Source organism: Stegostoma tigrinum, chromosome 10, assembly GCF_030684315.1.
Source record: "Stegostoma tigrinum isolate sSteTig4 chromosome 10, sSteTig4.hap1, whole genome shotgun sequence".
Taxonomy (NCBI): Eukaryota; Metazoa; Chordata; class Chondrichthyes; order Orectolobiformes; family Stegostomatidae; genus Stegostoma; species Stegostoma tigrinum.
This window is the reverse complement of record NC_081363.1, coordinates 76480466-76492692: the sequence shown is the minus strand read 5'-3', so window position 1 is coordinate 76492692 and position 12227 is coordinate 76480466. Positions and strand designations below refer to the sequence as shown.

General features: G+C 44.7%; 1 protein-coding gene across 1 annotated transcript in view; it reads left to right on the top strand.

Moving 5' to 3' along the window:
• Positions 1 to 10612: 10612 nt before the first annotated feature.
• LOC125455761 (fibulin-7-like) overlaps positions 10613 to 12227 on the top strand; it is a 46738-nt gene continuing 45123 nt past the window's right edge. The window contains exon 1 of the mRNA XM_048538174.2: positions 10613 to 10922. Within this exon, the coding sequence (XP_048394131.1) occupies positions 10857 to 10922 (66 nt within the window). The 5' untranslated portion in view covers positions 10613 to 10856. The remainder of the gene's footprint in view (positions 10923 to 12227) is intronic.

Genomic DNA, 12227 nt, shown 5'->3' with positions numbered 1-12227 from the left:
TGAATTTCAGACTTAGCAAAATGATTTTCAAAGTCAATATAAAATACCATCATATTATGGCCTTTCTTCTCTACAGGACCCTTGACTGCAAGCTTATAATTAACTTTTCCTCGTTGCACAGCCGAAAGCTGTGCAGGTTAGGTAGATTGACCATGCTAAATTGCCTATAATGCACAGGCTAGGTGCATTAGCCATGGACATCACAAGGGTGTAACTCTGATGGGATGCTCTTTGGAGGGTTGGTGTGGACATGATGGGCTGAATGGCCTACTTGCAATCTGTAGGGTTTCAATGATACCACACAGCTTTAAGCCTTGTTATCCCTTCCAACAATGGTTTTTAAACTGCTAAGACATCAGAGCATAAATAGTCCATTCAGTCTCGTCTGCTCATGGCTGATCTGATAATCCACAACTCCATTTTCTTGCCTTTTGCCCATAACCCTTGATTCCCTTGCTGATTAAAAATATGTCTCTCTCAACCTTGAATGTCATAGCAGCCCAGTCCTCTTCAGTAAAGAATTCTACCAACTCACAACTGTCTGAAAGGAAATTCCTCATCTCGGTCTTAAATTGGCAACCCTTTAGTTGGAGAATATGCCCTCTGGTCCTAGATTTCCCCATATGGGGAAACAGCATTCTGCATCAATCCTGTCAAGTCCTGTAAAAAATTTGTGTGTTTCAATAAGGTCATCCCTTATTCTTCTAAATTCCGATGTGTCCTGATCCAACCTACACAACCTGTCCTCATAAGACAGTCCCTCTATAACCAGATTCAATCCAGCAAACTACTCAGGGCCAACCCCAATTCCACTATATCCTTCCTTAGATAAGGAGATCAAAGTTGTTCACAATAGACCGGCTGTGGTCAATCTTGTGCCTTCTGTAGTCCATCCCCTTGCAATTAAAGACTAACATTTCATTTGCTTTCCCTATTACCTGCTGAACTTGAATACTAGTTTTTATTTGTGTGATTTGGAATGAGGGCTCCCAAATCTCTCGGTGCTGTAGATTTCCACAGTATGTCCATTTAAATAAAATTCAGCTTTTGTTTTCCTCCTGTCAAATTCCACAAACTCATACTTGCTGACATTACGTTCCATCTAGATCTCCTGCACTTTACATTTTCCTACAATGATCTTTTCATTTTTATGAAAGCAAATCACGAGTATTGATCTTACGTTCAAGCAGCTATTTTTAAGAAAAGACGGAAGAGAACGCAAACACTACAGATCGAAATACAAACTGGAGAACTTCCTTTCACTTTTATTGACTAGATATGTTCATCACACCCACTCACCAGTCAGCTCTTTACCGACACGCGCATTGTGCAGTTATTTGTATCATCATTCCATCTCTGCTCTCACTTCAGGGTGGCATCTCGATCTGCACCTTTTACCCCCTCCCACTCGCCTCTTGCTCTGGAGAGTTTACTTCCTGTGTAAATTTAATTAGAATCTCTGATGCCCTTTGAACAAACTTCCAGTAGTGTGCTCACTAGGGCTGAATCTTGCTGAGCTGAATTTGCTCAAACAATGCTTGAACTCTTTGTTCAAAGCCTCTAGCCCTTTCTAATAATAATGACATCTCTGACTTGGTAGTGAATGATAAGTAATTTACAGCAAAAATAAAGTCAAAATGGAAATTTATACGTAGTGCATTGAAATGCTATTCTTAATTTCCAGCTATTCCTAGCAGCATGCAGTGTGCCACACAATAATTATCAAATGCTTACATTTCTTCTGTTTAACTCAGCATAAGTTTGAGACTGCTGTGTTACAAGAATAATGTTTGAGCCATCGGGATTCGATTTGAAGCAAGTGAATGATTGATCTGTTCATTCTCTTGACATCTTCTAATCAAACCATTCAGAAGTGACTCTATCACCAGAAGAGAGGTTCTGCTTATTTCCATTCTATTCATTTAATTAGGAACAGATTGGTTTATTGATACTTAATTTCACTGGGGGCAAATCAAACCATTGGTCTGTTGGATTTCTATTTAGGAGTTTTTTTTGTTGCTGTAAACATTTTTTTCTAATCAACTTGTTCAGTGATGTTATTAAACACCTCTGGAGCAGGTGGAACTTGAGCCTGGGCCTCCTAACTTAGTGTTAGGGACACTACCGCTGCATAAAGGGAGCCCTTAATAGTAATGTTTCATATGTCTCACCCTTTTAAGTAGAACATGTGGTTGAATAAAGGTCTTTGAGAATCTTTGTTGAAGCAAATCATAGAATCCCTACAGCGTGGGCGCAGGCCATTCAGTCCATTGAGTCTGCACCAATCCCCTGGGGAGCATCTCACCCAGACACTCCCCCTACCCTATCTCTGCATTTCCCATGGCTAATCCAACCAGACTGCACATCTCTGAGCACTGTGGGCAATTTAGATGGCCAATATACCTAACTTGAACATCTTTGGACTGTGGGAGGAAACTGGAGCATCCAAAGGAATCCCATACAGACACAGGGAGAATATGCAAACTGCACACAAGTAAACACCTGAGGGTAGAATAGAACCCAAGTCCTCACAGCAGCAGTGCTAAATACTGAGCCACCATGCTGCCCTGTTGTGGTTAGATGGATGATCTAAATGTTGTTTTTCTTCATAGTGTTGTTCCACAGGATGTGGAACCAATATCCAACAAATCCAGTTCCTAAATTTGTGCGTGACAAGTTGGGAGAAAATCAACACTGATGAGGGCAGCAATACATTACAGAACAAAATTGAATGAACTTGCAAAATGCACAAATAATTGGCAAATGATGCTCAATACTAATAAATATGAATGAAGTGGTACAGGTTGCATTTTTAGCAGGAAGAATGGGGAAGTTACTCATTACAAGTTTGGGTGGCATAGAAGAATGTGAGGATTTGAAGACAAATACACCAATCACAAAGCTGCGTCGTAAGTTAGCAAGTCCATCAAAAAAAAGTTAGAAAAAGGTCTGCTATTTTTCAAGAGGGATACTTCTGAAAACTAGGAAAATTATGCTAAAAAAATTAACACATCACATTTAAATTCAACTTGAAGTACTGTGTGCAGTTCTAGTTGCCAGACTATAAAAAGGATCTTAAGGCACTAGTGAGGGTATGGGCATCATTTACTAGAGTGATACCAGGTGGGTACAAATGTCAGGTAAAAGATTGGCAGGCTGGGTGCCTATTGCCTTCAATGAAAGAAGGCTGAGGGATGCCCTGAGAGGTATGTGAATTTAAGGAAGGCTTTATTAGAGTGGGTACACAGACAATGTTTCCAATTGTGGGAAAGAGTATAACTATAGGTCATCAATATAAGATAGTTACAAGGAATTGAAAAGAACCTGCTCAACCCAGACAGTGGTGAGAATGGGCTACCTTCTACCATGAAGTGAATCTTATGCATGCATTTAAAGGGAATTTGTGAGAGAAAGGAATAGATTGATATGTTTTGCAGAAGACTTGGGAGGAGGATTAGTACTAAATGGAATAGTTGGACTGGATGGCTTGTTTTGGCACTATATCCTTTTCAATGATGTTTTAAAATTAAAATTTTACACCCTTTCATTTTTATTTTACCTCAACCACAGATGAGGTGCCAGAAGTCTGGAGGTTGGCACATTAGCCTACTATTTAAGAAAAGTGGTAAGGAAAACCCAGGGAACTATAGATCAGTGAGTCTAACATTGGTGGTGGGCCAGTTGTTGGAGGGAATCCTGAGTCTTCAAGTTTTAGCAGTGCCAAACCATAATGAGGGATTCAAAAGCTTCATTCTGAATCATTACTCTATTCTGAGGGGACTCTAGCAGCTCGAAGAAAGGTTGTCCTCCCTGTGTCTGTGTGGGTTTCCACAAGGTGCTCCAGTTCCCTCCCATGGTCCAAAGTTGTGCAGGTTCAGTGGAAATAAATAGCGATATTTTGAAAATGTCCATATTACAGAGGAGGAGGCGTTAGATGTCATGCAGTGCATAAAGGTGGATAAATCCCCAGGATCTGATCAGGTCTACCCTAGAACTTTGTGGGAATCCAGGGAAGTGGCTGCTAGACTCCTTGATGAGATATTTGTATCATCAATAGTCATGGGTAGGGTGCCTGAACACTGGAGGTTGGCTAACATGGTGTCACTATTTAAGAGAGGTGGTAAAGAAAAGCCAGAGAGCTATAGGCCAGCAACCCTGATGTCTGTGGTGGAAATGTTGTTGGAGGAAATCCTGAGGGACAGGATTTGCATGTGTTTGGAAAGGCAAGGAATGATTAGGGATAGTTAACATTGCTTTGTGCATGGGACATCATGCCTCACTAACTTGATTGAGTTTTTTGAAGAAGTAATGAGAGGACTGATGAGGGCAGAGTAGTGAATGTTACCTGTATGGACTTCAGTAAGGTGATCGACAAGGTTCCTCATGGTAGACTGGTCAGCAATGTTAGATCACATGGAATACAGGGAGAACTAGCCATCTGGATACAGAACTGTCTTGAAGGTAGAAGATAGAGGGTGGTGCAGGAGGGTTACTTTTTAGACTGGATGCCTGTGACCAGAGGTGAGCCACAAGGATCGGTGCTGGCTCCACTGTTTTTTATCATTTATAGAAATGATTTGGATGTGAACATAGGAGTATGGTTAGTAACTTTGCAGAGGACACCAAATTGGAGGCATGTTGGATAGCAAAGAAAGTTACCTCAGAGTACAACAGGATCATGATCAATTGGGCTAAAGGTCAAGGAGAGGTAGATAGAGTTTAATTTGGATAAGTATGAGGTGCTGCATTTTGGAAAGGAAAATCAAAGCAGGGCTTATACACTTAATGGTATGGTTCTGAGGAGTGTTGCTGAACAAAGAGACCTTGGAGTGCAGGATGATAATTCCTTGAAAGTGGAGTCACAGGTAGATAGGATAGTGAAGAAGGCATTTGGTATGCTTGCCTTTATTGGTCAGTATATTGAGTATAGGAGTTGGGAGGTCATGTTGCAACTGTACAGGACATTAGTTAGGCCACTTCTTGAGTATTGTGTGCATTTCTGGTCTCCCTGCTATAGGAAGAATGTTATTAAACCTGAAAGAATTCAGAAAAGATTTACAAAGATATTGCCAGGGCTGGGGGTTTGAATTAAAGGGAGAGACTGAGTAGATTCGGGCTATTTTCCCTGGATGTTGGAGGCTGAAGGGTGACCTAACAGGGACATGGACATGATGAATAGTCAAGGTTTTTTCCCCAGGATGAGGGAGTCCAAATTAGAGGGCATACGTTTAAGGTGAGAGGGGAAAGACAAAGAAGGGATTTAAGGGATAACTTTTTCACACAGAGGGTGGTGCATGTACAAAGTAAGCTGCCAGAGGAAGTGGTGTAGGGGGGTACAATTACAACATTTAAAAGGCATCTAGATGGGTGTATGAATAGGAAGGGTTTAGACGGATATGGGCCAAAGACTGGCAAATGGGATTGGATTTGTTGAGGATACACAGTCAGCATAGATGAGTTGGACTATTTCTGAATGGCCCGTTTCCATGTTCTACAGCTCTGTGACTCTGATTCTATCACTGGCCATTTTGAACTGTCTGCAGTGTCCTGGAGTGAGCAGGCTGGTTGGGTTAGCCATGGTAAATGCAGGGCTGTGGGGTTACAGGGAGAGGGTAGGTGACTGGGTCTGGTTGGGATGCTCTTCAGGGGTTTGTTGTGGGCCCGATGGGCTGAATGGCCCCCTTCCACACAGTAGGGATTCTATGAAAGGCACAATTCCAATAAAGGTTGAATGAAGTATGGCTTTAAGTGGTAGCTTCTATAATAAACGTTGTAAAGAAGGCACAAGGGGAAGCAGTGTTCAGGCTACTGAGCCCTGGGATCGTAGACTTCCACCTGCTTTTTTTGTTCCTTTTAGCTTTGTTTTTCCTTTTCTTGAAAGTCTTCCCCCTTACCATCTCGCCTCGGTTGCGGAATTGGCAAGAGCAGGGCCTGTGCGGAATGGCAGACAAACACAGCAGCCCAGGGAGTGGTGAGAACCAAGCAAGTGTAGAAGGAGGAGGCATCCAGCAGTAGCAGCAGCTAGGCCTGCATGCCTGACTAGAGAGATGGCCATGAGAATGGATTTGGTCCCAGGGCAGGACACTGTGGCACAGGCAGCAGCTACGTTGGTGAGGCCGGGCCCCAGTGTGAACGCATGGGCAGAGGTGATGCTGGTGGAGGCAAGGCAGTGCCAGAGAGTGGGGATTCTTCATTCTGGTGACATGGCAAAGCATGGTTGTGGCAGCGTCATCAGGTTAACAGCAGGAATTGGAGGCATTAGGCTGGAGGAGGCCAGAATCAGGCCCATGATTAAGCTACAAGAAGGGGCTGTTCCAAAGACCACCTGTTGACATAAGACTACGGCTTGAACTTCATTGTTTTATTTTAGGGCCTAAACTCTCCCATGTCCCAGCTCCTCCAACCCACACACCAGGCCTTGTTACTACACAGCCTGCCACTAAACAACCCCTGTTGTTAGTCACTAACAGTCCCCATTAACAACTGTTCACCCTCCCAGCCCGATCGTTAGCAACTCCTTTGTCTATCCAACATTCTTTCTGTCTCTTTGGGCTCTATCCTATCGTTTACTCCCTACCCCACCCACCTCCCTATTTTCTGCATATAAACTGATGTTTTCCCGGCCACCATCAGTTCTGAGGAAGGGTCACTGGACCTGAAATGTTAACTCTGTTTTCTCCTCCACAGATGCTGCTGGATCTGCTGAGCTTTTCCAGCAACTTTGTTTTTGTTGATTTGTTTTATCTTGTTCTGGCTTTATATTCTGTGTTTCAGTTAATTGAGTATTTTCCGAGAATGGAGACATTACATTAGACTTTCTACTCAATTTATAATAAATAGATACGGAAATCAATAACTCAATTAAAAATGTAGATCGAAGCCATCTGAGAACCTTTGGTAAGTCTCCCATGACAGCTGCAAATGACAGAAATTTGTTGGGAAAGCTCAGCCAGTTTGGCAGTGTCTGAGAAGAGTTAGGCCCAATCACCCGGCTTCAGAACTAATTTTAGCTGGGGAAAATTTGATGTGCGTATGGAAGATGGTGTTGGGGGTGGGGTGTAAATGATAGTTGGAAATGGGGCCCAGAGAGCGTGAAAAACAGGTCTAGACACAAAGGAATGTGGAATGGTCAAAGAATCAATCAATTGTTAATCGGGACCATTAGTGGCTGTGTCTGTTTCAGCCCATGTAATGATAAGGCCTGGTGTGTGGGGAGTTGGACTTATGACAATGGCGAAGGGCTCAGGCTCTAAAATGATCGAATTCGATATTGAGTCCTGAAGGCTGTAGGGTCTCCAAAGTTAAATGAAGAGGCGGAAAATGAAGTGTTGTTCTTCTAGAGATAATGGGAACTGCAAATGCTGGAGAATCCGAGATAACAAAGTGTGGATAATGAAATGTGAGGCTGGATGAACACAGCAGGCCAAGCAGCATCTCAGGAGCACAAAAGCTGACGTTCCGGGCCTAGACCCTTCATCAGAGAGGGGGGTAGGGTGAGGGTTCTGGAATAAATAGGGAGAGAGGGGGAGGCGGACCGAAGATGGAGGGAAAAGAAGATAGGTGGAGAGAGTATAGGTGGGGAGGTAGGGAGGGGATAGGTCAGTCCAGGGAAGACGAACAGGTCAAGGAGGTGGGATGAGGTTAGTAGGTAGATGGGGGTGCGGCTTGGGGTGGGAGGAAGGGATGGCTGAGAGGAAGAACAGGTTAGGGAGGCAGAGACAGGTTGGACTGGTTTTGGGATGCAGTGGGTGGAGGGGAAGAGCTGGGCTGGTTGTGTGGTGCAGTGGGGGGAGGGGACGAACTGGGCTGGTTTAGGGATGCGGTGGGGGAAGGGGAGATTTTGAAACTGGTGAAGTCCACATTGATACCATTAGGCTGCAGGGTTCCTAGGCGGAATATGAGTTGCTGTTCCTGCAACCTTCGAGTGGCATCATTGTGGCACTGCAGGAGGCCCATGATGGACATGTCATCTAAAGAATGGGAGGGGGAGTGGAAATGGTTTGCGACTGGGAGGTGCAGTTGTTTGTTGCGAACTGAGCAGAGGTGTTTTGCAAAGCGGTCCCCAAGCCTCCGCTTGGTTTCCCCAATGTAGAGGAAGCCACACCGGGTACAGTGGATGCAGTATACCACATTGGCAGAAGTGCAGGTGAACCTCTGCTTAATGTGGAATGTCATCTTGGGGCCTGGGATAGGGGTGAGGGAGGAGGTGTGGGGGCAAGTGTAGCATTTCCTGTGGTTGCAGGGGAAGGTGCCGGGTGTGGTTGGCTTGGAGGGCAGTGTGGAGCGAACAAGGGAGTCACGGAGAGAGTGGTCTCTCCGGAAAGCAGACAGAGGTGGGGATGGAAAAACGTCTTGGGTGGTGGGGTCGGATTGTAGATGGCGGAAGTGTTGGAGGATGATGCGTTGTATCCGGAGGTTGGTGGGGTGGTGTGTGAGAACAAGGGGGATCCTCTTTGGGCGGTTGTGGCAGGGGCGGGATGTCCCAGTCGCAAACCATTTCCACTCCCCCTCCCATTCTTTAGATGACATGTCCATCATGGGCCTCCTGCAGTGCCACAATGATGCCACTCGAAGGTTGCAGGAACAGCAACTCATATTCTGCCTGGGAACCCTGCAGCCTAATGGTATCAATGTGGACTTCACCAGTTTCAAAATCTCCCCTTGCCCTACCGCATTCCTAAACCAGCCCAGCTCTTCCCCTCCACCCACTGCATCCCAAAACCAGTCCAACCTGTCTCTGCCTCCCTAACCTGTCCTTCCTCTCAGCCATCCCTTCCTCCCACCCCAAGCCGCACCCCCATCTACCTACTAACCTCATCCCACCTCCTTGACCTGTTCGTCTTCCCTGGACTGACCTATCCCCTCCCTACTTCCCCACCTATACTCTCTCCACCTATCTTCTTTTCTCTCCATCTTCGGTCCGCCTCCCCCTCTTTCCCTATTTATTCCAGAATCCTCACCCCATCCCCCTCTCTGATGAAGGGTCTAGGCCCGGAACGTCAGCTTTTGTGCTCCTGAGATGCTGCTTGGCCTGCTGTGTTCATCCAGCCTCACATTTCATTATCTTGGATTCTCCAGCATCTGCAGTTCCCATTATCTCTAACAAAGTGTGGAGCTGGATGAACACAGCAAGCCAAGCAGCATCTCAGGACCACAAGATGCTGTTGTTCTCCTAACTTGCGGTGAGCTTCGCTGGAGCAGTGCAGTAAGACCAGACACAGCCGCTGGCCAGGGAACACGGTGGTGTGTTGAAGTGGCAGGCGACAGGAAGCCCAGGGTCATTTTACGAGCAGAACCTAAGTGTTCGACAAAGCGAGCGCCCACTCTGCATTTCGTCACCCCAGTGGAGAGGAGGCCACATTGTGAGTAGTCAGTACAGTAGACTGGATTGAATGAACTGCGGTGATAATAAAATGTGAGGCTGGATGAACACAGCAGGCCAAGCAGCATCTCAGGAGCACAAAAGCTGACGTTTCGGGCCTAGACCCTTCATCGAAGGTTTACATTTTATTATCTTGGAATTCTCCAGCATCTGCAGTTCCCATTATCTCTGAATGAACTGTGGGTTCACTTGCTAAAAAATCGCTAGTTCTGAAGAAGGGCCACTGGACCTGAAACATTAACTCTACTTTCTCTCCACAGATGCCCCCAGACTGCTGCATTTTTCCAGTAATTTCTCCTTTTGTTTCAGTTTCCAGCATTCACAGTTTTTCGGTTAATTTTGTTTCGTGCTGATGACCAGCTGTTTTGGTAAATGTTGAGCAGTGTGACCCTCCCACCCAGCTCTTATTTTGTTAACACCTCCAATAGAGACCAGACCTCCGATAGTCCCCCAACATTTCGCTGGCATTGGCAGTTGCCTTTTGTTCTCAAGCCTCTAGACTGTGGCTTCAAACCCAAATTTAAAACCTTTCCGAATAGGAGGTGCTACTTGAAACGAAAACAAAACGCTGGAAATCACAGCAGGTCAGTCAGCATCTGAGAGACTGCAAGCTTACGTTTGGAGTCGAGATGACTCTTCATCAGAGTTGAGCTGAGTTCGGATGAAGAGCCATCTAGACTCCAAACGTTAACTTGCCCCTCTCTCCATGGATGCTGCCTAACCCTCTGTGAGTTCCAGCATTTTTTTTCAGTGCAGATTCCAGCATCTGCAGTAATTTTGCTCCAACCAGGAGCTGCTAGTTAACTGATTATTGAGTGGTGCTTCTAGTCGAAGGAGAGAAAATTGTATTCCCCGAATGTGGGTTCAGATCCTCTAAACAGGATTGCTGCAATTTTTTGTCAAATTGTAACGTTTCATTTTTCAGAAAAAAAACTTTATATATTTTCTTTCTGAAGATTTATCCTCTCAGGGAATGGCGTATAATAAAAACATTTGAATATTGAAAGTTGAAGAGTGTTTGATATTTGAGACAAGGGATGATGGTACTCTTGTGGTTTTAAAAAAGAACGTGTCTGAATAATTGAAAATTCATAACTTGGAGCGGGAATTCCTACAGCGATTTGGCACCATTCCCATAATCATAGCGTAGATTCCCTATTTAAAACGGCAGCCAAAGTGCATATCCCGACCTAACTCCTCTTTCCATTTCACTCCACCTACTCCACACCCAAACGAACAAAAAAAAGTTTACAAATGTCAATCAAGCTCACAGCATCTAATCCTTGGGGTTTCTAAAAAACACGCACGCACGATAAATATCAAATCCAAAATTCAACTCCAAAAGGTCGACCCCGAGTTTGGAAAAAAAAACATTTTTTGCTGAAACAGAAGTACGATTTTATTGGGAACATTCTACGCAAGTGTTGGAAACGGCTGGAATCGAGACTGGGTCACATTTCTTGTCAGTTTCAGGATGATTCTTGGAGTTTCAGGTTGGATGATGCTGTGCATTTTGGAACTGGCTTCGAGTGCAGACCAGGTAAGGGGATGGGTGAGGGTGGGATGATGTATCCGGAGACAGGCGAAAGTTATTCTCACTTTTGCAAACGTATTGGTCCCTTTAACTATGCAGGAGAAACGTGATTTTATTAATACTTCAAGATTGTGCAACAAAATATCAGGGTCCTGCTGCTAATTTTGTTTTGTGTCGTAGGAGGGGAAACCGGCTTATAATTAAGGAGAGGGAATGAATTGCGATTTAATGTGAGAGATGTCCCCGGTAAATGAGTTGAAACTGGCAGATAGCCAATGCGTCTGATAAACCCTGTTATCCTTAAGCGCATTATTTATTTATTTATTAATTAAATGGATGGAATGTGATTTTCGACTTTGCATCACCGCCTCAAATGGCCACAGCGACCCGAATCAAGTTTAAGCCAAACTGTTAAACCGAGAACACCTCTAGCTCACTCCAAACTGGGGTCGGTCTGCAGGTTTTGTGACATGTTCCCAGCTCTTCACCTGGCTTCTGGGACCTGCTGGACAGTTTTCAATTAAATCTCTAGTTTTACTCTATGTTTTGCCCTTTTCCCTGTTGTGGCTACTTGGGAATACAGGTCCATTCTGCCTTTACTTAAAAAGGCTTCATTTGGGGGGTACAGTGTTAACATCGAATTCCCAACTGCGACCTTTAATCTTTTGCTGGCCAGCTGTACGCATGTTTTGAAAATTCAGCCTACCTTACGCCCGTTCACTGTACGATGGTAATTGTCCTTGGAATAAATGCGTGTCAAGTACATTTTGCTTATATCATGAGGTTTCCACTGAAGTAGGTGCACCTGGCCAAAATAATGTCATTACCAGCTATGCTCGCAACGGCTCAGAGTATTCTAAAGCAGTTCCAAAGAGTTCACTGCAATTTTTGACTGTCTCTTGGTGAATGGGACTGTGCATAGACAGAGCATTGCATACTTAGCCACTGGCCCTAACTCATTTACAGCAGGTATGAGACTCGAGAGCCAGCACCTGTAATACAACTGTGCCCTGTTTCCTTGGTCCAATGGAGATACACAAGCCTTTACACTACATGGGTTTGTCTCAAAATCTCTGGTGCTGCATTCCGAAGCATGCAAACGCAAGAATGAAGGCACTGTACCACAACGGAGTAATTAAAGAGTGTGTGTTTATGTGGAATTTCAGGCATCGTTTATTTTGGCACGAAGAGAGGGCTGGAGATAAAGGACACTGAGAAGCCGTGATAAACTCAAGCAATTCAGGCTGCTTGTAGTCAGCTGCAGAGGCAAAGGAACAACTTACATTTATGCTGCATCTCTCAGCGCCTCAG